Here is a 25,674-nt window from a genome sequence, read left to right on the forward strand (position 1 = left end):
GCAGGTTCCACCCCTGGCCTCACTCAGTGGGTTAAGGATCTGGTGCTGCCGAGAGCAATGGTGTAGGTTGCAGACGGGGCTCAGATCCCGAGTTGCTGTGGCTCTGGTGTAGGCCAACAGCTGCAGCTCCAATTCAATCCCTAGCCCAGGAACTTCCATATTTCCTGAAGGTGTGGCCATAAAATGGGGGGAGACCAACTTACCGAATTGGAGAACAAATTACTGGTTGCCAAGCATTCAGAACGGCAGGGGAAGAGAGAAGGGAGTGGAATCTTTGTGATTATGGAACAGATAATCTGCGATTATGGAACACAAAGCTACACTTGTAAAACGACAAAGAACTATAGAAAAAATGAACTCATGTCCAAGTTCAGGGTTTGGGAGATTTTTTTAGGCCACACCCACGGCATGTGGAAGTTCCCAGGGCAGGAACTGAACCTGAGCCCCAAAGTGACCTGAGTGGCAACAGCAGATCCTTAACTGGCCATGCCACGAGAGAGAACTCCTCCAAGTCCAGCTTGTGATGCTACTAATCAATTTACCTATTGGGGAGCGTGAGCAAAAGATGCACCAGAGCACTGAATCAATGAAAAGTTGCTCAAAGTCAAAGATGAGGTTAGTTCACAGACTAGAGATAAGAAAGCAAGCCAGACATGAGAAAAGTTAAATAAAACACAAATAGATTCCCTCAAAATATACTGCCCACAGCTGCACAAGTAACTGAAGAAAGAATGTCACAGTTAATGAGCAATGCGATTCAAGGAATTAACTCAAGTCACATATTTTTTTTCTATTTGCTAGGGATGTCTCTTGCTGGGTCATCTTTTTTGAGACATCCTTAGCTGGGAATCATTAAAAAAAAAAAAAAAAAAGAGGCCCCATCTTTACTAGCAAGGAGGTAGAATTTCTCTGGGCAGTTAATGTAAATAATGAATATTTTTTCAAAACAGCTGAATTTAATTCCCATTATTCTGCAACTATTTGCTTCGGAATATGAAAAAATAGTCCCAGAAGCCAAATTACAACAATAAGGGTAAGTCATTGTGTTTATTCCTTGAGTTAAAAAAAAAGAGAGAATTTCATTGTATATGAAATCTGATACAAAAGAAACCGATGTAATAAAGCAGTATCCATGGCAACTACAACTTAATATTTCAGTCCTCTTCAGCTGCAGTGGATTAAATAAAATGACAAGATGTTCCCTTTGAAAAGTAACCTGTTACCATGGAAACGTTTTCGTCTAAGAAGTAAACAGGGAATGGACAGAAAGGAGCTGGAAGCCTGCAACTGAATATCAAAAAGGGAGAAGCATCTATGCAAAGGAGACAAGGAGGCAGCTGGCCAGACGCCGCAGGCTCCTTGGGAAGAGCTTGTGGGCTGGAAGCAGGAGCCTGCCCAGACCAAACCACTCCTTCACCTGGAAGAGGGGGCAGTGTGTGGGTAGCAAGGGTCTGTGGACGCTCGCTCAGGGCACCCAATATCTCTGTACGGTCATGGTGACTGCTTAGGACAAGGACTTGGCTCTACAGGGGAAGGAGAAGGACAAGAACATGGGGTCACAAACTGGCAGAACAGAAGCCGTTCACAGTCAGCTGGCTTGACCGCTTCCCATCACAACGCACGGCCAGAAGGTAATGGCAGAGCAGGCGCTGGCCAGCCCCAGAAGGCTGGCGCCGGTAAGTGTGAAGTCAGACCTCTGCTCTGTGGCCAGCGTCATGTGAGAATGAAATCACAGAGCGATCTGCCTTTATCTGTTCTTCAGATCGCGAGGCTCAGACAGTAGCTCGCCCGTATCTTTTCTATAGGGAGTCAAGTTGAGTGGCAAGACTGACGTGAAACCAACAGAAAGAAGACTCTAGAAGCTCTACTTTCTAGCTCATTCAGAAAAGGACCATAGAAATAGACTGTGGGTCCAGGATGAAATTCACCAAATTTTAGGAAAATCAAAAGGCGAGAGTACAGCAGAAATTAACACAACCTTGAAAATCCATTATACATCTATAAAACGCATTTTTTAAAAGGGGGATTTACCAGAATCTCTTCTTTTTCAAGGGTAGTGGGCAGGAGTGAAAAGGAGAGACTGGTAGGAAGGAAGCCCAGAATGGTGTGCTGAGTTCTCAAATTTCTCCAGCACGAAGACCTGTTTCTAAAGCTTTCTTTTCAACAAATTTGAAACTGACTCCTTCCTTCCTCTCTCCCTCTCTTTTTCTTCTTTCTAGGGCCACACCCAAGGCATATGGAGGTTCCCAGGCTAGGAGTCTAATGGGAGCTGCAGCTGCGGGCCCACACCACAGCCACGATAACTCAGGATCTGAGCCCTGACAACACCAGATCCTCCACCCACTGAGTGAGTCCAGGGATCAAACCCACATCCTCATGGATACCAGTCAGGTTCGTAACCCGCTGAGCCACAATGGGAACCCCCCTTCCTGCCTTTACAGTTGCATTTGCAGCATACGCGAGTTCCCAGCCAAGGTGAACAGAGCTGCAGCAGAGGCGTACGTGACAGCCACAGCAACACGAGATCTGAGCGCCATCTGTGGACTATGCTATGCAACGCCAGACCCTTCACCCACCGAGTGAGGCCAGGAATCAAACCTGCATCCTCAAAGAAACAACATTGGGGCTTTAGTCCTCTGAGCCACAATCAGAACTCCAAAATGTCTTAAGTCTGATACAGCTTCTCAAAAATCCATATAGGAGTTCCCGTCATGGCTCAGCAGAAACTAATCCAACTAGTAACCATGAGGTGGTGGGTTCGATCCCTGGGCTCACTCAGTGGGTTTAGGATCCAGCATTGCTGTGAGCTTCGGCTCCGATCATCCATTGCTGTGGCTGTGGCAGTGGGCCTGCAGCTGTAGCTCTGATTAGACCCCTGGCCAGGGAACCTCCATGTGCCCAAGTGCAGTCCTAAAAAGCAAATAAATAAATCCATATATATTTTGTTTTGGCCTCACCCACAGCATGCCGAAGTTCCTGGGCCAGGGATCAAACCCGTGCCACAGCTGCGAGCTGCACGACAGCAGCAGCAATGCCGGATTCTCAACCTGCTGCACCCCAGAGGAATATCTAAATTCTGTTCCACTACATGTTCCCATTAACTGTTGGAAAGAAAAACATTTCCCTAAATTGGAGTAAAATCCCAGCTTTGTCTATAGTCAGGCTGTCCCAGGATGCAGCCAGCCGCCGGTGGGAGCGCGGAGCTGTTACACACACTGGAGTCTAGATGCCCACGTGCAGAGTCCAATGGGCCCAGATTAAAATTTCAGTCCAAGACTCTGTGGGCTCTCAGTGTGATGCTGAGGACACAATTCAGTCTCTCTGAGCACACCTACAAAATCAAGTTTGTAACAGCGACTCTATGGAACTGCGGTAAAAATAAAAGGCGACCCACGGAAAGAAGGCAGAGGGCCTGCTGCACAGGAGTCATCCCTATTATTAGCGCGAAGCCCTGGCAGGCCTGAGGACAGGAGATAACCCCGCTGTTATGAGTCCCCAAAGTACCACCCAGCTCTCCTTCAGCCTCTTGCCACGGTCATGATTTAACAGTTCATTTCCGTGCTGAGACCGCAAGCACCATGTGGGCAGGCGTCGCATCTGACCGTAGCTCACCACTACAGGCCAGAGCCCATGGGCACTCGCCACATAGATTCTAAATGAATAACCGACTAAGATATTGTAACTCAACTATTGCCTAGCCACAAATAGCAACAAAGTGACTCACTGCAGGATTAAGTCAAATCCCCTGTGACAGAAGGCCAGCCCCTTCAGGCAAGGTTGACCTGAAGCAGGCCTGATAAACGGCCCAGGGGGAACAAAGGAAAAGACCATCAGCGCTGGAAGAGTTAATGTTCCAAATTCAAACACAAAGGCAAAGGTCAAGACAGGAAGTCATTAAAATCCAGAATCATAATTTTCTAAAATCTTCTCTGATGGCAAGTTCTCCAGAGCCCATCTGATCCCAGGCATCTTGCTTAACAGAAGAAACCCAGGCCTGGGGACAGAAAAGTGCTCTGTTGAGGGGTCACAGTGAGTTAATTACAGAGGATCCCAAGCCTCTCTCCTCCCAGAGTCCCTGAACGTAATTCAGAGTTCAGCGCCAAGAACTTAGGCACTGGCTAGGAAGTTCCCTTGTGGCCCATGGGTTAAGGATCTCGTGTTGCCGCAGCTGTACCGCGGGTTCAATCCCTGGCCTGAGAACGTCCACATGCTTCGGGTGCAGGCCCCCTTCCCCCTAAAAAAGAACTTAAGTATTGGCTAAAGAATAAGAAAAGTTTCCATGCTGACAATAAGATGCAGTAAATACGGCCTCCACATAATAATATGTAGTATCAGGAAAAAAAAAAATTTGGTAAAAGAAAAAAAAATCTTTTAAAATAACGTGAGAAAAGATCCAGTTTCAAAACACTGCAGTGACCTTGCTCCACTGTCTAAAGTTCTTATTTGCCTGACCTCTTCCCCATCACATAGAAAAAGGCAGCACATCTGCCCACACACGTGACCCCCTTCCAACTCAGGCTCCTCTGGGTTCTACTGTCATCACCTACCGCAAAGAAGGACCACACCCAACACAAAGCTCTACACACACACACACACACACACACACACACACACACACACACACACACTTTAGAAAACAAATTTATTTTTAAAATAAACCGTAGTTAATAGATGCAAACTATTGCCCCTTTGGAATGGATCCTGATGTATAGCACTGGGAACTATATCTAGTCACTTACAATGGAACAGGATGAAAAAAAAGAATGTATACACGTATGTGTGACTGGGTCACCTTGCTGTACAGTAAAAAATAGAACACTGTAAGCCAACTATAATGGAAAAAATAAAAATCATTATATATTAAAAAAAAGACAAAAAAAAGTCAACCATCGTTTATAAAGCAGCAATATTCAAAGATAAAGCCAATCACCTGACTAAAACTGTTGCTGGTTTTCTGCACACTGAAATCAAACTTTATAATAAACCAGAATGGACTGACCTCAGAAAAAGAGGGACTTTGGACCAAGCAAGTATGTCTACGATGTGTGTCTGAATGTCTCTGTGTTCCCACTGGGAAGTCTCTGGGAAATGCCTTTTTTCTTTTTTTTTTTTAATCTTTATAGGGCCACACCCATGATATAATGGAGGTCCCCAGGCCTGGGGTCCAATCAGAGCTGTAGCTGCTGGCCTACACCACAGCCACAGCAACACCAGGTCGGAGCTGCTTCTGTGACCTACATCACAGGTCACGGCAACACAGGATCCTTAACCCACTGAGTGAGGCCAGGGATCGAACCCGTGTCCTCATGGATGCTAGTCAGATTCATTTCCCCTGAGCCACGATGGGAACTCCTTGTGAAAAAAAAAAAAAAAAGATAGGACCATCGGTTTATTCCTCTTCACTGCAGTGGAGTGAGTGTGAGAGGGGAAGGGATGGTGGCAGCAGCTGGGGTGGAGACAGAGGCATAATCACACTCCTTCCCTCTATTAGAGAGACTGGTAATGATAGAACAACACTTACTGCTGCAGACACTCGATGTTACACCTCACGGAAGTAAGGTTTTAAAAAAAAAAAAAAAACTTTAAGAAGAAAAAAGAAAAACATAAACACCCAAAGAGCATAAGGAGAATGGTGGCTAAACATACCAGGCGTTGATTTAATTACCATAAAACCTAACACGATTCCCAAGTCTGTCTTCGTTGAATAGATCAAAACATACAGATGTTGGTGAGATAATGATACCTACACAAGATTGTAGACTTGGACTTTGAACTAATAATAATACACTGAGCAACTATGTGCCAAGCATTTTCACACTGTTTGCTTCCAATCGTTATAACAACCGTGAGAAATATTTATCCCCACATGACTCATGAGAAAACAGAGGTTCAGAGGAGGGAAGGAACTTAGCCAATGCCGCAGCTTGGTCAATGTCACTTATTAGGTAGAACTTAACTCTATCATCTAGCTCCAAATCTAGTCTTTTCTCTGACCAGAGATGCCCCTCATTTAATTTATGCCAGAGGCCCAGTTGTCGGCACAATCTACTGGGAACGGAGGACAACCGAAAAGATCCGACAGAAACGCAGTCCCAGGGATGGTTTCCTAACAAGTCCTCCCCCGAGTCAAACAATGGGTTTTCTGTAATGAGTCAGAAACCGGAGTCTTGCAAGAATGGCACAGTGGAAATGCCCGGCAAGGGCTGCAGTGCCGGCATCTCCAGGCTAGAGAGGGGATTCAGACTCATAGGGCAGGAGTGGGAAGGCAGAAAAAAGGTGCTTCAGAGTGAAGGGAGAGAGGACAAGTTCCAGAAGCCAACTGGACACAGTGTGGGGAGAAGTAGCAGCGGGTGTTTGCCCCAAACTCCCAGGTGCACTGTTCAAGTGCATGAGATCAGAAGGGGAAGACGGCACCCACAGGAATGAAGAAGGCGGGGAGAACGGCAGGGAGCAGGTCACTCACCCCCGGTCACCCCGTGCCCCTCAGCTCCTCCACCGCAGTCCTCACGCGGACCCGGCGAGAAGCCAGCTTAGGCGCCAATCACATTTTTAGTGCCTATAATTCATTTAACTGCAGTCCCCACGCTGAACCCACGAGAAGCCAGATTATGCGTCAATATTTTTGGTGCCTATAATTCATCAGTAACCCTCCTAAAATCTGTCCCCTCAAATCAGGGGCCTCCTCAGACAAGAGTTAACCGCTCACAGCTCGGTATGTATATGCATCGAAGAGCTCACAAGAAGAATTTCTCCCTGTATCATCAATGTCTTCCCTCGCCTGAGAGTCTTTCATCTGTACCTTCTTCTATATTGTACGCGTCTTTTTATCCTCACAAGGGCACAAAACTTCAGGGTCCCTTCAAAATGTTTTCCAACTTCTATCAGAAGAAAAAAAGAAAGAGGAAACACAAAGGGATGATTAATTCAAATAATTCAAAAACTTCACTTAATATGGACTTGGGTAAGAACCCAACTGGCCTTAAACCTGCTGATTATGACAGGCTCCCCGAGTTCGCCACGGAGGAGCCACCTCTTTCAGCCCAGTCTGCAAACACAGAAGAGACTGGAGTCCATCCCATGGAGCAGAGGGCACAAAGCCTGGCCTTGTCGATGCCTCCACCTGCTCAGCACCAGCTCCCCCATTCACTCCTCTCCTAAGGAATTCGCAAGCCACACCACAAAACGCACATACACAACAAATGCATCTTTTGCCAAACCAAACGAAATAAGCAAAAGCCTGGAACCTTAACTTCTAACACAAATGCCACTGCATTTTAATTGCTAAGACATTTCCCACGAGCTCCAAAAGATAGAATGGGTGGCTTCCTATGGCAGCAATAGAAAATGATGTGGCATAACATTTCCTTTCTTAAAAAACCCATTTTAAGGTGATACTCTTGCCACCATAATCCACATCCATTCCTTGTGTGCGTCAAAATGTATGCGCTATTTCAGACGGGAGAAAAAGACTGCCAGGATTATAATTTGCTCAGCAAACAGGCTCTCCATCAAAACAAGTTCCACCCACCTTCAAAGCAACCAATAGCTGCCCACCTCCCCCCTCCCAAAACCATCCAAACAGAGCGGCTCGGGGCCCAGGTGCCCTGCCCGCCGCAGCCCGCAGGTTGGCTCTGCAGGTGCCCATGGCAAACAAGCTGGCACCAGGAAGGGGTAGGAAGAGGGGGGCCAGAGGGACCGGGGGGCACTCTCCGGCGCCTCAGCATCTCCCAGGAGACCCGCTCCGGCCCTGAGGCCAGGTTTCGCAGCAGCCCCTCCTCAGCAGCCGGGGCTGAATCCGAGGCTGGAACGTGAGCTATGGATGACGAAACGATGCCGCACGTCCCCAGGAGTCGGGGGGCGGCGAAAGCCACCCCTCTGCGCGAGAGGCGGGCGGGCGGGAGCCTACCTGCAGGGGCTGAAGGGGTCATCCATGACTGGCAGGCTGGCGGGGTCGGCGCTCGCCCTGTACCGCCACTTCCTGGGAAAACTCAGCCCCTTCGACTCTCACAACTCAAAATGGAGGCACATGCAGCCCGAGAGACCTCACGGAGCCCGCACTGAGCTTGTGCTGTGACCTAAGCTGCGCGCAGAACGCAGAAACTTCCCCCTGCACTGACAGGACTGAGCATGTGCTGTGACCCGCCCTCATCCACACACCGTCTCGCCGCGCCATCCATCTCGGCCCGCTGTTTCCGTAAATAAAGCCCAGCCACAGCCTCCGCAGCTTCGCCCTGCAAACCAAGCTAGTGTGCAGGGAAGTGGGGCCCCGAAAGGGGATCCGAGCCGGCCCACCGCGGGGACCTCGCAGGCCGGCCGCCCCGGCTTGGGACAAACGCCCCACTCGCTCGGTCAGAACGGAGCAGCGGCAAGTTGCGTCTTGTCTTTCAGTATCAAAGAAAATGCTTTTAAACAGCAAGGGCATCAGGAAGGAAGCGACTCAAAAGATAAAGCTATGAATGACTGCCTTAGGACCAATCAATAGAAACCCCGCAGGACACTTAAAAACATGGGGGTGGCGGCTACTTAAGGGCCTCAGCCCCACAGAGCTCTTTTTGAAAACTTTAAACATCTGGGAAAGGGCCCAGGAACAGGGCGCGGGGCAGCATCAGAGCCACAGGCACAGGGTCGGTGGGACGGCGAGCAGAAAAGCTAAAGAAAACCCGGTCTCCCCAAAGGGCTCAATCTCCCTCAGATAAGAGGCTCTAAAGTCACTAAACACTAAATTAAAAGCATCTCCTACTGTGATACCAACCCCATCTGGGATGGAGAGCACAAGGAACGTACTTCTAGCCACAAGGTGGGGAAGGCTCAAACCAAGGGGTCAGAGAGCAGCCTGCCACAGACACCCGAGCACCAAAAAATCTCGGATGAGGTCTCTTGATTCCAAACTCCAGTCATTCTTCCTCAAATGCCCGTGAAATGAGGTTCATTTAAAAATTTAATCAGAAAAGATTTCCAAAGCTACATAAGCAAGATCCCACCAGCCTAGACATACTGAGCATGACAAAGTTTTCATACTGCCCAGCACCAGCCAGTACACGTCTGTTAAAATCCTTAAAAATCACATTTATGCCCCCTTCCCTGACCTCCACCTCCAGCAGAAGGCAAACTGGACCATCAACCACAAAAGAGATCCTAGTCCTGGGTGGGTATGTCCACTCAGCTTCCACTTGCAAATTAAGAAGTGGGTCTATTTTTACTTAGTTGTAATTTTAAAAGAAGACCATAAAACGCCCCCAAATCTGTAAAGGCCAAGAGAAGGCAGGAAAGAGCAGTGCCAAGGCCCTTCCCCCCCAAATGTCAGGAAGTTGATGAAAACCTGCTTAAAAGGAGACAGCGTCTTCAAGATTCCTAAAGTAATTCTACTTCCTTGGAGCTAAACGGAGACTATGACTACATAAAAAACTCTCATCATGCTAAAAAATGTAATTTACACGAGAAAAATGAACTACACTTAATTAAGCTTTACTTTTGACCCTGCACGTGAAGCAAGGACCAATGGGTGGGAAGACCAAGCTCCCTACTGGTACGAAAGACAACATGTCCCCAAATTTGAGTGACTAGAAACAAATCTGGTGAAAAAGACTTTGTAAAAACAAGAGCAACTGAATTAGAACCTAGGAGTCAAACAGCATCAACGTGAAGACCAAAACTATTCTCTTCAGAAGGGCATTAAACACACACACACACCCCAAACCTTTTCACATGGAAATTACTTACTTGAGAAATCAACATAATATAATAATTTAATAAATTCATCACTACTCTGAAAAAAACACGGAAACTGTTCTATGGAACACAGCATAAAAATGGTTACTGTGACCCCAACTCAAGAAATGCAGATGAGACTTTCCACTGTGGCTCAGCGGTAATGAACCCAACTAGGATTCATGAGGATGTGGGTTTGATCCCTGGCCTCGCTCAGTGGGTTAAGGATCCAGGGCTGCTGTGAGCTGTGGTGTAGGCCAGAGGCTATAGCCCTGATTGAACCCCTAGCCTGGGAACTTCCAAATGCCCAAGTGAGGCCCTAAAAAGACAAAAGCAAAGCGACGCAAAGCAGATGACAATCTGCAACATGTCCTGAGCTGGACCGTGAGACCAATCGCGTTCTGCTCATGTGTGTCTCTCTCAATAAACCTGGTTTCACTCTAATTAAAATAAATAAATAAATAAACACAAAGCCCCAAGTGACCCCAGGGGAAGTTACCAACATCCTATGGCCTTTTCTCTATGACCCTGACTCCCACTAGTGACCCCTGGACAGACTCCTGTTTCTTGTGACCCCAGCGCACCCCGAAGGCCTCTGCTCTTCACTCTTGGGGCAGGGAGAAGAAATCACCCCCTCCCCCATTTCCAACCAGCTCCTCTCTGGAGTCACCTCTATACTCTGTGCACCCCTTGCTGTACCTTAACTCATCACGCCCTCAAGGAACCTCAAGCCTTCGCAGAGACGGGAAGCTCTTTAGGGGAAGGACAGCCTCAAAATCTGCTTTGCTGGAACCACTCACCTCTCTTGCTCTTTACCTCAAAACCACCTATCTGCTGACTGAGAAGAGTATAACATCACAGGTAACTTATACAAGGAAGAATTGCAAAAGTGAAATCTAATATGAGCAAGCACCGAACAAATCAAACCGAAGAATATTCAACAAATCTGGCTCCTACTCTTCAAAAATGTCAATGCCACGGAAAACAAACAAACAAACAAACAACAAAAAAGGCAAGGGAGGAGTTCCTGTCAAGGCTCAGCAGAGTATCCATAGGGCGAGGGTTTGATCCCTGGCCTTGCTCAGTGGGTTAAGTGTGGCATAGGTTGCAGATGCGGCGTGGATCCCGCGTTGCTGTGGCTGCGGTGTAGGCCAGTAGCTGTGGCTCTGGTTTGACCTCTAGCCTGGAAACCTTCATATGCCGTGGGTGCAGCCCTAAAAAGACCAAAAAAAAAAAAAAAAACCCAAAACAAAGACCATGCTAGGAAACATCATGACAACAAAGAGAGGCAAAGGATATTAAAGAGAGACAACTAGGTACCCATGTGTGGTGATATGGGAGAAGTTACTATGAAGAGCAATATTAGAAACACTGTCGAAATTTGCATGTGGACTGTCGTAGATGATACAGCATCATATCAATGCTAACTTCCTGACTTTGATGGCCATACACGGTTATGTAAGAGAATGTCCTTGTTCCACATTTAAATACTTAGGGAGAAAGAAGTCTGCTGTCTGCAACTCCTTCCCAAAGGATTCAGGAAAGGACCACACCGTAGAGAGAATAATCAAGTAATAACGGCAAACAGAAAATAAAAGGGCAGAAACACAGACAATAAGGCAAATCTGTAAATAAAGTTTAAAAGATAAATAACACTTCATAATGTAAATTCAATGCAAATAAGATAATAAAGCAAACATTGCAAAACGTTAACGATTGGTGAACTGGGTGAAAGATACTCAAGAGTCCTGTGTACTGACCTTTTTATTTTTTTATTTAATTTATTTTATTTTATTTTTTTTGGTCTTTTTCCCTTTTCTTGAGCCGCTCTCACGGCACATGGAGGTTCCCAGGCTAGGGGTTGAATCGGAGCTGCAGCCTCCGGCCTGCGCCAGAGCCACAGCAACTCAGGATCTGAGCCGTGTCCGCGACCCACACCACAGCTCACGGCAACACCGGATCCCCAACACACTGAGCAAGGCCAGGGATCGAACCTGCAACCCCACGGCTCCCAGTCAGATTCGTTAACCACTGCGCCACGACGGGAACTCCTGTACTGACCTTTTTTAACCCTTCTTTATTTCTATAAAATTGAAAACTGAAAAGTTTAAAAATATGTGAAACCCAAAATACCTGTACTAGCCTTCAACCCTTCATCCTAATGGACCCTGAGTGGACATGCTACCGGAAGCGAGGGACCTGCCTGGCCACCTGCTCCTCTTGCGCTCTCATTCCCAAACAGAATCCATTGAAGATCCAGCACCAAGGTCAATGAACCTCAGAATATGGGACCAGTCCTCCTCATCAAAGGAAATCAAGGCGTCCTGCACCCTGGTGGGTTGGTAATTTAGGTAAGCCAATGTGCCACTTTTAACCAAACATTCCAACTCTAGAAATGGGCTCTGTTTCCGCTGACCCAGCCTTGTCTTACACGGAGGACAAGACACCGAGGATCTGCTCGGTACTCAGGGGTCTCAAAGACCCCGGGCCTTGTTTTCTCGGCTGGTCATTCTGGACACCAGATGCTTGACTGCTGCTGCTGACAACCTGCTTGGCCCTAATTCCTGCCACCATGTTCCCCTAACTTGTCACCTGGCTGCCTGCAAGGAGATACACGCAACTTGCCCAGAGGCTGCCCTGGTGCCTCCTTCTGTGGCCTTTGCTAGGACTTCACAGAAGCCCTGGAATCCTGGTACAGCGACACTGGCTCTGGATCCTAGCCCCCCCTCTTCGCGTCCAATTAATCCGCAGCGAATAACAGGTGAAGGATTAACACTTCTCAATAGATTAAAGCGCAGCTGAACAGGTGAAATGCACATATAATACTAATGGATTTCTTCTAAAAGTAAAAATACTTATTATATAAAAACTGTCCATTATAATACTTACTTTTTAGTGGGCAGAAAATTTATGCTTATCAAAGGTAAAGTAAACGCTACAACATGGAAATGTCCTGTATTTAATTTTAAAGTGCTTTCAATCTACCAGAAATAGAAAAAATGTTTTATTTACTAACAAGAGGTTGCAAAGCAAAAATAGCAATGAAAAGTAACACTTGGGAAACTCTAGAAAACAATACTCACTAGAAAAAAAGGTATCCTATTTGACTTTCAGTGAGTAATAATTTCCCTTCAAAAGAAGGGAGGGTTTCAGAAACAGCTTGTTTAAATTTTATTTTGCAATTGCCCCTGGTGTGTGGACCTGGAACTGGGATTTACACACGGCTGCCCTATCTGACCAGCTTTAACCACTCACTCACACGCTTTCTTAGATTTTCTACGGTAAAAATTACTGCACCATCTTGTAAAGCTTCATTTTCTCATTCAGGATCCTCACACATTTTCTTTTTCACATCTTAACGGTCACTGGAATCCGTTTATTTCTTGTGATTTTAGAGAGACTACTTCTAACACTCCGCCTTTGAATATGGTGCTTGCTGCAGGTTTTTGATAAGCATACTGCCAGAATAAGGAAGTTTCACGCTGCAGTTAACTTGCTAAGAGGCCTCTCCCCACCCCCTACCGATACTGGAAGGGCGCTGAATTTTATCAAGAGCTTTTTCTACATTAAGATGAATGTATATTTTTTCTTCTTCAACATGTCAAAATGGTAAAATATGTTAACAGACAAATTAAACCATATTAAACCTTTCATTTACTCTATAAACCCAATTTGGACAAGCATAGTTTCAATGCTTTGCCAGATTCCAATTTCTTTTTTGTTTTCGGCCGCAGCTATGGCATGTAGAAGTTCCCAGGCCAGGGATCAAACCCACATCCCTACAGCGATCCAAGCTACTGTGGTAAAAAACACCAGACCCTTAACCCGCTGTGCTGCAAGAGAACTCTCATTTTCTAATATTTGACGTATGGCGCTTATGGACATACAGATGCAGAAACGCAGCTGAAAAGTGCATTCTCTCTCACCCACTTGCCCCCTCCAACTCTGTTTACTTGGAGGCATGAGAACAGTGACACAACATGATGGGCACACCGAGCACCAGAGCTGGGTTCCTAAGTATCATTCCGCAAAATCTGGGACAAGAGGACCTCAAAGTGAACAACAGTAACTGAGTATAAACAACTGAATACAAGAGGCAGCCATTAATCCGTCCTGACACAGACAACTGAATGATCCAAAGTCTGATAAGCAAGAGGCTCTACACGGTCTCAAAGCAACCTCCTACACAACGGCCGTTCATTAGGAAGGAAAAGGAGAAAGTGCACAACTGCAAGCACGTTAGACGTCACGTTACTCAACAAATCAAGGTAAACATAACCCGCAATGGGACAAACCAGAATTGTGTAGCATCTGATAAGATGTAGAAAAAAGAACACATGATTTTTGCACCGTCCCTGTCAAAGATATATGACCTAAATCTAATGACAAATAACATCATAAATGCAAATGGAGGGACAGTCTACTAAAAAAAATTAGCCCATACGCTTCCAGGATATCGAGGTCAAGAACTGAAGGAAAGACTGAGAAGCTTCCAGATTGAAGGAGATTGGGAGTTGCCGGGTGGCCTAGTGGTTAGGACTTGGTGCTTTCACTGCTGGGGCCTAGGTTCAATCCCTGGTCTGGAAATTGAGATCCCACAACAAGCAGCTGCATGACGTGGCAGAAAAAAAAAGAAGAAGAAAAGAAAACACAGATTGAAGGAGACTAACAGACATGAACAACTCAGCCCATAATGATGACCTGGATTCCTTTTGCTCTGAAGGTCTTCTGCTAGAGCCAGTTGATATAAAACTTGACTGGGGTCTCAGAATTACAGGGTAACAACACTCCCTTGTTCATAGGAAATACACTAAGTATGAGTGTGTCATGCAGCCATGCAACATATTTTCAACCGGTTCTGTTAAGCAAAGGTCGTCTGCTTTACCAGCACCTGCTCTGTAAGGTTGAGATTACTTCAAAACAAAGGAAAATAGGAGTTCCCGTCGTGGCGCTGTGGTTAACGAACCCGACCAGGAACCATGAGGTTGCGGGTTCGATCCTTGCCCTTGCTCAGTGGGTTAACGATCCGGCGTTGCCGTGAGCTGTGGTGTAGGTTGCAGACGCGGCTTGGATCCCGCTTTGCTGTGGCTCTGGCGTAGGCTGGTGGCTACAGCTCCGATTCAACCCCTAGCCTGGGAACCTCCATATGCCAAGAGAGCGGCCCAAGAAAATGGCAAAAAGACAAAAAACAAACAAACAAACAAAAAAAAAACAAACAAAAAAAACAACAAAGGAAAATAACATGAATCATGCAAGCAAAACACCGAGACAGGTGGACAGTGCTCACTAGCTATTGCTATTATGAGTAACATTACTGCCACTGTCGTGGAGATTAAATACAAGTCCTTGCAAGTGCCTCCGTTAACGACGGCTGCTAAATATAATGAAAATAATACTTCAACCTTAATACAGTGAAAAAAAAGAAAGAGGAAGGAAGGAGGGAGGGAGCGAGGGAGGGAAGAAGGAAGGGAGGAAGGGAGTTCCTCTTGCGGGTGCAATGGGATCTGTGGTGTCTTGGGAGCGCTGGGACGCAGGTTCGATCCCCAGCTGGGCACAGTGGGTTAAGGATCTGGTGTTGATGCAGCTGCAGTTTAGGTCGCAACTGCAGCTCGGATCTAATCCCTGGCCTAGCAACTCCATATGCCATAGAGCAGCCAAAAAGACGAAGACGAAGACGACCAAGGGAAGGAAGAAAGGAAAGAAGGAAGGAAGAAGAAAAACCTGCTTCCTGAGGAAGAAAAGCGGAAGGGCACAGGTGATTACTGGTGACCGGGGACATTCTCTCCTGGGTAAGACAGAAGATCAGATCAGAGCTCTCAACTTGTGGTCCACCAACTTGTGATTATCAAGAGAAGACTGACATTTAAGAAGCAAAGAACCAGATGTTTCATGCTACAGACAAGCCTCTGGAGAGCCCACGGATGCTCATCTAAGAGAGCATCAGAGAGCGAGAGCCTGCTCAGAGACCACCAGTACAGAAACTGCTACCTTTTAAAATAATACATTAGCCTCAGCATCCCTAAAGAACACTAACTCAGCAAGGGGAAAGGAATGGCCTGGTACCTGGAAAGCTCATGCTCAATAACTTAAAAATAACAGCACCTCCACTTCAACGCTCACCACGCGGGCTTCTGATCTGACTGGGGCTCCATTCACCATCACCTCCTTCCCCTCCTGACTCACCGGCCTGAGGCAGAAAGGTAAGGAGAATTTCTCCAAGAAAGGAAAAGTAGAGACTGAAAAGGTCAAAGTACCAAAGAAAGAAAGTTCTGACCAATCAACTGAACGAGCAGAGGTGGGGGGATGCAAAGGTGGGGAAAGGACAACCAAAAATTCAATAAGCCCTTCATGCACCACAGAGGACAGGACAGGCTCGTTCACTTTTAAAGCCCAAATTTCCGTCTCAATATTTTTTTTTCAATTTTGGTTCTCAAATATTTAATAAAATATTCTGACTGTAGAGGAGTTCCCATCGTGGCTCAGCAGAAACGAATCTGACTAGGAACCATGAGGTTTTGGGTTCGATCCCTGGCCCCGCTCAGTGGGTTAAGGATCCGGCATTACCGTGAGCTGGGGTTAGGTCCCAGAGGCGGCTTGGATCTGGCATTGCTGTGGCTGTGGTGTAGGCCGGAAGCAACAACTCCAACTGAAGCCCTAGCCTAGGAACCTCCATATGCCACAGGGGCAGCCCTAAAAAGACAAAAGACAAAAAAAAACCAAAACAAACAAACAAAAAATTCTGACTGTAGAAAGGTTTCACATCACTATCACTTACGTATTCACCACAACTGTTGGGTCAGTTTCATCCTGGTCAATGAAGGAACTTACCCTATAGTTTTAGTAACTGCATATTTTCAAAGAATTTGATAATTAATATTCCAAGCAGAGGCAAGAATCCCCAGGGCTCGCCTTGCCACACGTCAGCAGCATCGGCCAGATGTTTAACCGTCTGCCTCGCAGAATCCGGACATCTCAGGGACACACTTCATGTTTGGCTTTTGGATGGCCTTTTTCTCCCCCCTGCTTTTGGATGCTTTGGGATTCAACATTTTATGGGTAACCAAGACCCTATGCTCATCTCTTTTTATAAACTAGAACCAACCCATTGTAGCTTAACCAAGGATAGCGGTGCTCTGGTCAAATACATAAGCTCTACTGGCTTAATGGAGCAGGACCTCTGAGCTGCAATCGATTGACTTCAAAGTTTGTAATCAGAATTTGGAACAAACCCTTCATGTAAAATGAGACTGTAGTTATGTTATATTGCAGGGCATGCTGACTAGACAAGTAAATTTGGAGTGAATCTCATTGATTGAGCAAAGTGAACACTCCCTAAGTGCAGAAATGTCAAAACAAACTCCAAAGCAAAGCCCACTTACCAAAGGTTCAAAGTTCTCTCTCATCTGCCAGCCTTGTATTGTACCTGGAGCTAGAAACACCTAGCCCACATGTTTTGCCCAAGTTTTGTTCCTTAAATGTTTTGGCCAGCAAGAACACAGTGTCACAATCCCCTAGCTAAGATTCTTAGGATCAGAGGTTCTTCAGAACTCAGAGGTTTTTGGATTTAGAAAGGTACCATATCGAAAACACCACATATTATGTAACACCCGACGGTGTCTGAGCAATAAGCCCTATTCTATCACACTGGTCCTTTGTAGCAAAAGCTGTATAAATTCACAAAGAGTGAACTGAGTTAAGAATACAAAAAGCCTCCCATCAGTTCAGGTCAAGTCTGACCTGATGGTCAAATGAGTTCCAACTTAGCATAAACAGTTTTTGATCCTCAGAGCCTTCAGATTTCAGAATTAAAAATAAGAGATTATGAATCTGTATTACTGTGGATGCTTTAATTATATTAATGATTGGTACTCTGAGCAAAACAAACAAACAAAAAACAAAAACAAAAAACAAAAAAAACAAAACCAATTAATTTTGTCCTTACTGGGACTCCAATTACAAGCAATCCTGTGGCTTGATGTAGGCTGGTGGCTGCAGCTCCGATTTGACCCCTAGTCTGGGAATCTGCATATGCCACAGGTGCGGCCCTAAGATGACAAAAATAAATAAAATAAAAAGGATCTATGCTAAACATGAAAGAAAAAAAAAATCCCAAATTTTCACTACTGGCTAAGATGCTAAATAAATTACAGGAAATCACACAACCAGTTTTTAACTGCCTTCGGGAGATCTGCTATGAGAAATAGACGATTAGCAAAAAAAAAAAAAAAAAAAGATAAAAAGGAGTTCCCGTTGTGGCGCAGTGGTTAACGAATCCGACTAGGAACCATGAGGTTGTGGGTTCGATCCCTGCCCTCGCTCAGTGGATTAATGATCCGGCGTTGCCGTGAGCTGTGGTGTAGGTTGCAGACGCGGCTTGGATCCCGCGTTGCTGTGGCTGTGGTGTAGGCCGGCAGCTACAGCTCCGATTTGACCCCTAGCCTGGGAACCTCCATATGCCGCAGGAGCGGCCCAAAGAAATAGGAAAAAAAAAAAAAAAAAGAGAGAGAGAGAGAAATAGATTGCATCCAGACTTCAGTTGCCACTGCTCACTAGAGCTCCCACAGGACAGCGGGAAGGGGACAGTCACCAGACCAGCCATTCCCTCACTTCCAGTGCTCCTGGTGACTTACGCGCCACCTCATAGGATCATCGCAACGGTCGGACACGTCCTCCCCGATCCACTCCAGATGCCAAGAGTCGGCGCACGCACCACGCAGCCCCAGGGACTGCTCGTCCAGATGAGGCTGGATGGCACCAGGAACCAGCTCGTCACACAGGCCCCGCCCCTCACATGTGAAACAAAGAGACAGAGGCCAGCTGCTGGAGGGAAGCCACCTGAGCATCTGAGGACCGGGCTGAGCACAGGCCAGGTGGCGGAAACACAGTTTCCTAGTCTTGAATCACAGACACACTTGATAATCCGAGCAGCTGTGGGACGTGGACACCAAGCTCCAAACTTCAGAGCTAAAAAGGTGGCGTTCAGGGGGAGGCCAGAGAGCTTGGGGAGTGGGCCACCTTAGCTCCACCACTGGGAATTTTCTCCCTCTCTGTGAGAAGTTTGAGACCTGCCACACACTGGTCACTAACAATAACCCTCCATGGCACACCTAGCCCACAATTTAATTAAAACAAGATTGATGGGAAATATCACTACCAAAGGCTGCCAGCAACCACAACAAAAAATGAGACAAGAGCTTATGGGAGCCTCCAGCTTTTACACAGCTAAGCTATGTATCACTTTAAATAAGCATTTGGCAAAAAGAGGTGCAAAACCAAAATTAGTGAAAAATAAATACAACTGGCTGTTATGAACCCAACAGCTAAACATTTAAAACCCAAAAGCTATTTGGCTAATTCCCTAAAACAATCTAACTTGTGCAATACGAGAGCTGGCTATCAAACAGTTAAATAAACATGGCATCACTGAAATAACAGACTACTGTGTACCTAGACAGAAATCCAAGTTCAAATGTTCCACCCTCCCTTGGGTAACAGGAAGATATGACCAGACAGTTAATAAATGCGCATATAGAATAAACATTTCAACATATAAGATGCCTCTGAAATATCATCATTGATCAGAGCTTCTCTGTCACTGGAATAGGGCATACTTTCACAAATGAAAACAAGAGCTCAATTTCACAGCTTTATAAAGAAAAAAAAAGGTAAGCAACTAAGGTGACCATTTCACTATTACCCCATAGTTGCTGTCGAGTATATATGGGGAAGAAATACTAAGACGTATGAGCTTTATAGAGCCTCTTAAAACCACAACAAAGAACATGCTGCCTTTTATTGACCCTAGGTTGACTATCTAAACAGCAACAGTCCAAATTTTACATATAATTTCTCAGCATCCTACAGGAAGAGGTTTTCACTAAAACAATACCCATCTTGCAATGTTGCGCTTCCATTAACTTCCTTCAGCCACGCATCTTTTATTTCTTTCTAAAACCTTGTATCGGTAGATTGACTGTGCTGAGCACAAACTACTTGATCACTTAATACCTTTTTTTTAAAAATTCCTTAATAAGAGTGTAGTGCCATGATTGATACAGGATGAATATGAATGCATATACTCTTAGAGAAGTTCTTCCACGGACGAAGGTAAACTACAGTCTATTATAGACATAAACAAAGAATTCCTTCTGTTAAATTATTTTGACTCTATTGTTTCTCATTTAAAAAAAATAAGCATTCTACCCGTTACACAGATCTTACCCAGATGGTCGCCAGTAGCCTTATGAAGGGAACAAATTCCTAATCAATAAACGTTCCATAATGTCGTAGCGTTTTCAATAAGGTATCAGGGGAGGCTCGACTGAAGGGCGGGAGGGTAATAACCTGCTAATTCATAACCAGTTCATAAAACAGACCAACTCAACAGAGGTCTCTGTCCTACTCTCTCTCAGATTTTCTAACTTTTCCTTCTCTTAACCACAACAAAGAAACAGCAAACCGTAAGCTGCTTTCGACACCAAAGACACTAATTACGACTCCTTCTGAAGAGTTTACTACAGGACTTTGGGTCTTTTTTTTTTTTTCTCGTCTTACCAGTATCTACCCAGAAGTGTACACATACACAAACACACGCACACGTAAGTGAGAAAACGAAAGGTCTCACGAGTGGGCCCAAGTGGCTCACTTACCTTGTCTCAGGGTTGTAGCCTAATATGTAGAAAAATGAATCCACTCGGGCTTTAAACTCTCTAGCAGCAAATATGTCAGAAAAATGGGAGATGTTACACTTCCCTCTGAAAATAAAGAACAAAACAATGTTAGCAATCCTTGACTGCTTTGCAAACCAAAATACTACTGGAAAAAGAGGTAGTCTAAGAACACGGGGAATGTGGCTACAAGCGCTCTAATTATCTACTTAGAAAATCCAGAGTTTCCCCCCAAATAAGAAAATGTCCAGGAGTTCCGGCTGTGGCTGAACAGGTTAAATACCAGACTAGTAACCATGAGGTTGTGGGTTCGATCCCTGGCTTCCCTCAGTGGATTAAGGATCCAGTGATGCCACAAGCTGTGGTGTAGGTTGCAGATCCAGTGCTGCTGCGGCTCAGATCTAGAGTTGTTGCTGTGGCTGTGGTCTAGGCCAGCAGCTATAGCTCCAACTCCTAGCCTGGGAACTTCCATATGCCACAGGTGCAGCCCTAAAAATAAAATAAAGTAAAAATTTTAAAAAGAATATGCCCAATATCCCATTTTTTGTTTCTTGATTCCTTTAACCTACAACTTTATCAATTAAATGCTTTTCTCTCAGCATTTTACTTTTAGAATAAAATTAATTAAACCACAAAGATAAATTGAGGGCAGGACAGTGATGAAAGGATATTAAACTAGAAATTATGAGGAATAATTAAACCACAGTTACATTACTTGACAAAAAACCCATCTAAATCCTTTGTAAATCATGAAAGGAAAACGGGCCTTTTCTTCCTGCTATGTTATGATAAGAATGGGTAACTGTGCAGTATTTTTCTTGTAAGTGTGCAAGAAATAAACCGTCTTGGAAATTAAAATCCAAAGAAATTTTAAGTTCTTAAATATATAGATGGGTTCTAATACACAAACACACACTTCCCAAATTTTCAGGTAATATGAAATAACAGTAAGATGGAAAACACTTTCCCATGAAAATGCTTCAAGAGTGAGCAGTAAGGCTTCCAGGTTCATCTACCAACAAAAGTTAAAACCACAGGAGAGCTGAAAACTCAACAATAAAATACCACCCCTTAAGCAGTGTTTCCATGCAAAAAATGTAAATGCCAGAAATGCTATTTCATGCAGTAGGGCCCACCTTCCCATCACACACACACACACACACACACACACACACACACACACGTGTTGAGAGAATTTCTAGGGTTCCCAAGAAGGCAGGGAGGCTTTCAGAACTTCAGTTCCCTCAGGAGCTCCTGCTGTGGCTCAGAAGGATAAGAACCCAACTAGTATCTATGAGGAGGCAGGTTCAATCCATGGCCTCGCTCAGTGAGTTATAGAGATGGCGTTGGCATGAGCTGCAGTGTAGGTTGCAAACGTGACTCAGCTCCTGCGTTGCTGTGGCTGTGGTGCAGGCCGGCAGCTGAAGCTCCGACTCGAGCCCTAGCCTGGGAATCTCCATGTGCTGCAGGTGCGGCCCTAAAAAGACAACAACAACAACAACAACAACTTCCGCTCCCTCAGCAATTGCAGGAGGCCGCTTGGAGGACAAGAGGAAGCTAAAGGCTGTGATGAGAGTACATGGAACCAGAGCAGCAAAGGCACATCCAGAGCACATGCAAGGTGCCTCCAGGGGTGTGACCGCCCACGGCTTGAACAAGCATCCCTACCGCAAGGATGCCACGACTTAGCCCATTCCCAGCATACACACCAGCTACGGGCCCAGGTGTTGGTGAAAGAGACCAAGGCGGGACAGCAACATGGGGGTGCTGGTTCCTTTCCTACCAGGCTGAAAAGCAACGTCCTCCTCTCCCACAGGGCTTAAGTGATCTGTGCCCAAAGCCTCAGGAATGGGCAGAAGGTGGGATGAGCTCAGACAATCTCCATTTTAAAAATAAGACAAAAATACTATTCATTTCTTACAGTTTGGCTACTGATTAGAAGCCAATGCAGGGTTACTAAGAGCTTGAAACGTGGCTGGCACAAGAGAAGAGAAATGAATTTTTTTTTTTTTTTTTGCTTTTTTGGGCCACACTGGTGGCATATGGAAGTTCATAGGCAAGGGGCAGAATTGGAGCTTCAGCCGGGGCCACAGCCATGCTAGATGCGAGCCGTGTCTGTGACCTACACCACAGCTCACCACAACACTGGATTCTTTATCCCACTGAGCGAGGCCAGGGATGCTATTTGGATTCGTTACCACTGAGCCACAAGGGGAACTCCTAAGAACTGAATTTTAGATTTTATTCGATCTTGGTATAAAGTTAAATAGCCACATGTAGCTAGCTGCTACCATATCAAACAGCACAGATTTAGACAGCACCTCCATTATTGCGGAAAGTTTTACTGGAAGCACTGATTTGTACGTAACCAGATACAATCAAAGGAAGATATGTACTAGGTGTCAACTTTCCAGGCCCAAGGCTGGAACTAAATGAGCTACTAGAAAAGAAAAAACACTTCAGAGAACTTTTATAGATGAACAATGCACTCAGCAACTAACCACCCACTGAGCCAAAGTGATTTTGCCCTGAAGCCTAGAAGAAGTAAAGTCCCTCTACCAGTTAGATAGAGGTAAGAACACCTGTTACACCTACCTCACAAAAATACTAAGATCAAATAAGAAGTCTATGAAATTGTGTATACTATTCAGTGCTACGTAAAGTATTTCACCCCTGCCCATTACCGAAGCAAAATGATTCTTCTATTACTCTTGACTATTACTTGAATTTGAGTTTACCCTTAAACTTGAATAATGAGTGAATGAAAGACTGAATTAAACAACTCTAAACACAGGCATTGGAAAAGAGGTATGTTTGAGGCAGGGCTTCTCCAGCCCAGACCACTGACGTTCTTGACAGAGTCATGCTTAGTCGGTCAGGAGCTGTCCTGTATTTAGCAGCCTCCCAGGCCTCTACCCCACAGCAGCCACACACACATCATTGTGACAACCAAAAACATGCCAAAGTGTTCCCAGGGAAGAGCGACAGAACTGGTTTAGGGAAAACCAAAGCAGGAGGAAGAGAAGGCTGTCAACTGATAAATGTCTCAGCTGTAATAAATGGGATTTTATCTAATAGTATGTCCTCTTCCTGCTTCTGTGTGATCATAAGGGTATTGATTTTTGGTTTTGGGTTTTTTTTTTTTTTTTGCCTTTTCTAGGGCTGCTCCCATGGCATATGGAGGTTCCCGGGCTAGGGGTCCAATTGGAGCTGTAGCCGCAGGCCTACAGCAACGTGGGATCCAAGCCGTGTCTGCGACCTACACCACAGCCCATGGCAATGCCAGATCCTTAACCCACTGAGCAAGGCCAGGGATCGAACCTGCAGCCTCATGGTTCCTAGCCAGATTCGTTAACCACTGCGCCACAAAGGGAACTCCAATTTTTGTATTTTTGTTAATTTTATATCTGCTATTCAACATAATTCCTTAGCATCTGATATAGCTTAATCCCTGATTCTCTGAGTTTTCCCCAGTCTGCTAACTCCATCTGCAAATAAACATAGTTTTATTACTCCTCTGCCTTTTCATAAACCTTTAGCTGCACCGCACCTCTAACACAGTGAAACTGTGGAGAGTAGTGGAAACAGTGGATATCCTTGCCTTGTTCCAGATCTCAGTGAAAATGCCCCTCCAGTGTTCCTATTAAATTTAATATGAGTTTTAGAATAATCATATCATACTGATAGATTTGGAGATAGGTTTCTTTTCCCCTTAGATTTATCAACACGTGTAAGGTATTAACTGAATTCTGAGTAGTAAATCTACCTCATACTCCTAAAATAATCCCAGTTGGTCATAATGTATTGTTTAATAAAATATTAGAATTTTTAAAAGATCTGATTAATTAGATCTGATTTTTTCTCTCATTAACTTCTGCTTTCATCTTTACTATTTACTTCTTTGTGCTTTTGCTGTGTTGTTCGTAACAGCTTTATTCATACCAGCCTAGACACAATGCATATGTCTGTGAACAAAGAAATGGGTAAACACATTACTGTGTATTTTACATGAGGTGCTAAACAACAAGACAGAGAAAAAGAGCTACTGATACATAGCGCATCATGGAAAACCACACACACACACAAATCAAACATTGAATAAAAGAAGCCAGACACAGAAAAAGTACATACTCTGTGACTCCATATATGAAGGGCTAGAGCAGGCACGAGGATTTACAGTGACAGAAATGAGAATAGCAGCTGCTTCTGGGTGGGAAGTTTAAAGAGCGTAGTGGCTTAAGGGAACTTTCTGGGATGCTGGGAATATCCTGTGCCTTGTTTACTTAGGATCAAAGAAATTTCCCAAAATTCTATGAAAATATAAACTTAAAATCTGAAATTTCTGTGTATTAAAAAAAAAAGGACTTGGGGAAAATAAAGCAGGAGTCATTATTAACAACAGCAGTGGCTCCTTGGAGGTTTTGCTCCTGTCAGTTAAGGAGCCCTGAGTACGGAGTGGAGGTGACGACAGGGCCGACATGAGCAGGAAAGGATGGTGCCGACGGGCTGGCCTCCCTGTTGACCATTTTTTCACATCACCTCTTGCCGAAAAGTAAAACCCGACATTTTAAAAGGTGTGTACACGTGCACTATTGCAAGCCCTCCGTGTTTCTTCTTCAGGGCTCTCTTTTAATCAAGCTCTCGCTTGAACAGTGCGGGATGTCACAGTGTTTGTGAGAGCGCAGAAACTGCCGTCACGCCCGCCTCGCTGCAATACCTCCTCTCTGAGCCTCCCCGGGGCCTGCGTCCCCAACACCTAAGGCGGGGCCTCCCTGCTAACAGAAGGATGACAAAACAGGGAAGCTCCGTGCTGGGGGCCCTTCATTCACAGCTGACAAGGGCGCCTGCAGAAGCCTCCTTCCGCCCCCCTGGAGCACCCTGGCCCCCGGACAATAGCCGGCGGGAGGGGCCCCCTGGGCCAGCAGAGAAATGCCAATGGAAACTGCGGCCCCGAACCTCATCCCCTTGAAACTCTACCCCTGATGGAGGAAGTCTTCATGCGTCCCCAGACATCCGCAGACTTCAGGGAAACTCGGGAGGACGCAGACAGGCGGGTGCAGAAGCCTGCGAGCGGCACGTCTGTTTACAGCTCCGGCCCTTTTGCCCAAAAAGGAAAAAGCGAAAAAGAGATTCTGACGGAGTCAGTTTCACGTCTACCGTGCGCCATTCGATTAAGGACAGGCGGAGAATGTTTTAAGTTTCTGCTGTTTCGGGTTCTTCTGTTTCTCCTGCCTTCCTGTGGGTTATCAGAACATTTGGTTAGGATTCCATCTTGGTTTATTTAGTGTTTTGAGGGTGT

The 25,674-nt window shown here is 45.4% G+C and overlaps 1 protein-coding gene across 4 annotated transcripts in view; it reads right to left on the reverse strand.

The window, feature by feature from the left end:
• The window catches only part of RERE (arginine-glutamic acid dipeptide repeats), a 404,974-nt gene that overhangs the window by 134,799 nt on the left and 244,501 nt on the right, over positions 1 to 25,674 (reverse strand). For 3 of the 4 annotated variants that reach the window (XM_047791579.1, XM_047791577.1, XM_047791578.1), the window contains one exon: positions 20,358 to 20,462. In XM_047791579.1, coding sequence (XP_047647535.1) covers positions 20,358 to 20,462 — 105 coding nt within the window. Of the gene's footprint in view, positions 1 to 7,906; positions 8,396 to 20,357; positions 20,463 to 25,674 lie in introns of those variants that run through there. The other variant, XM_047791580.1, reaches the window with a different exon arrangement.

The sequence above is a fragment of the Phacochoerus africanus genome, chromosome 8 (assembly GCF_016906955.1).
Source record: "Phacochoerus africanus isolate WHEZ1 chromosome 8, ROS_Pafr_v1, whole genome shotgun sequence".
NCBI classification, from domain to species: Eukaryota; Metazoa; Chordata; class Mammalia; order Artiodactyla; family Suidae; genus Phacochoerus; species Phacochoerus africanus.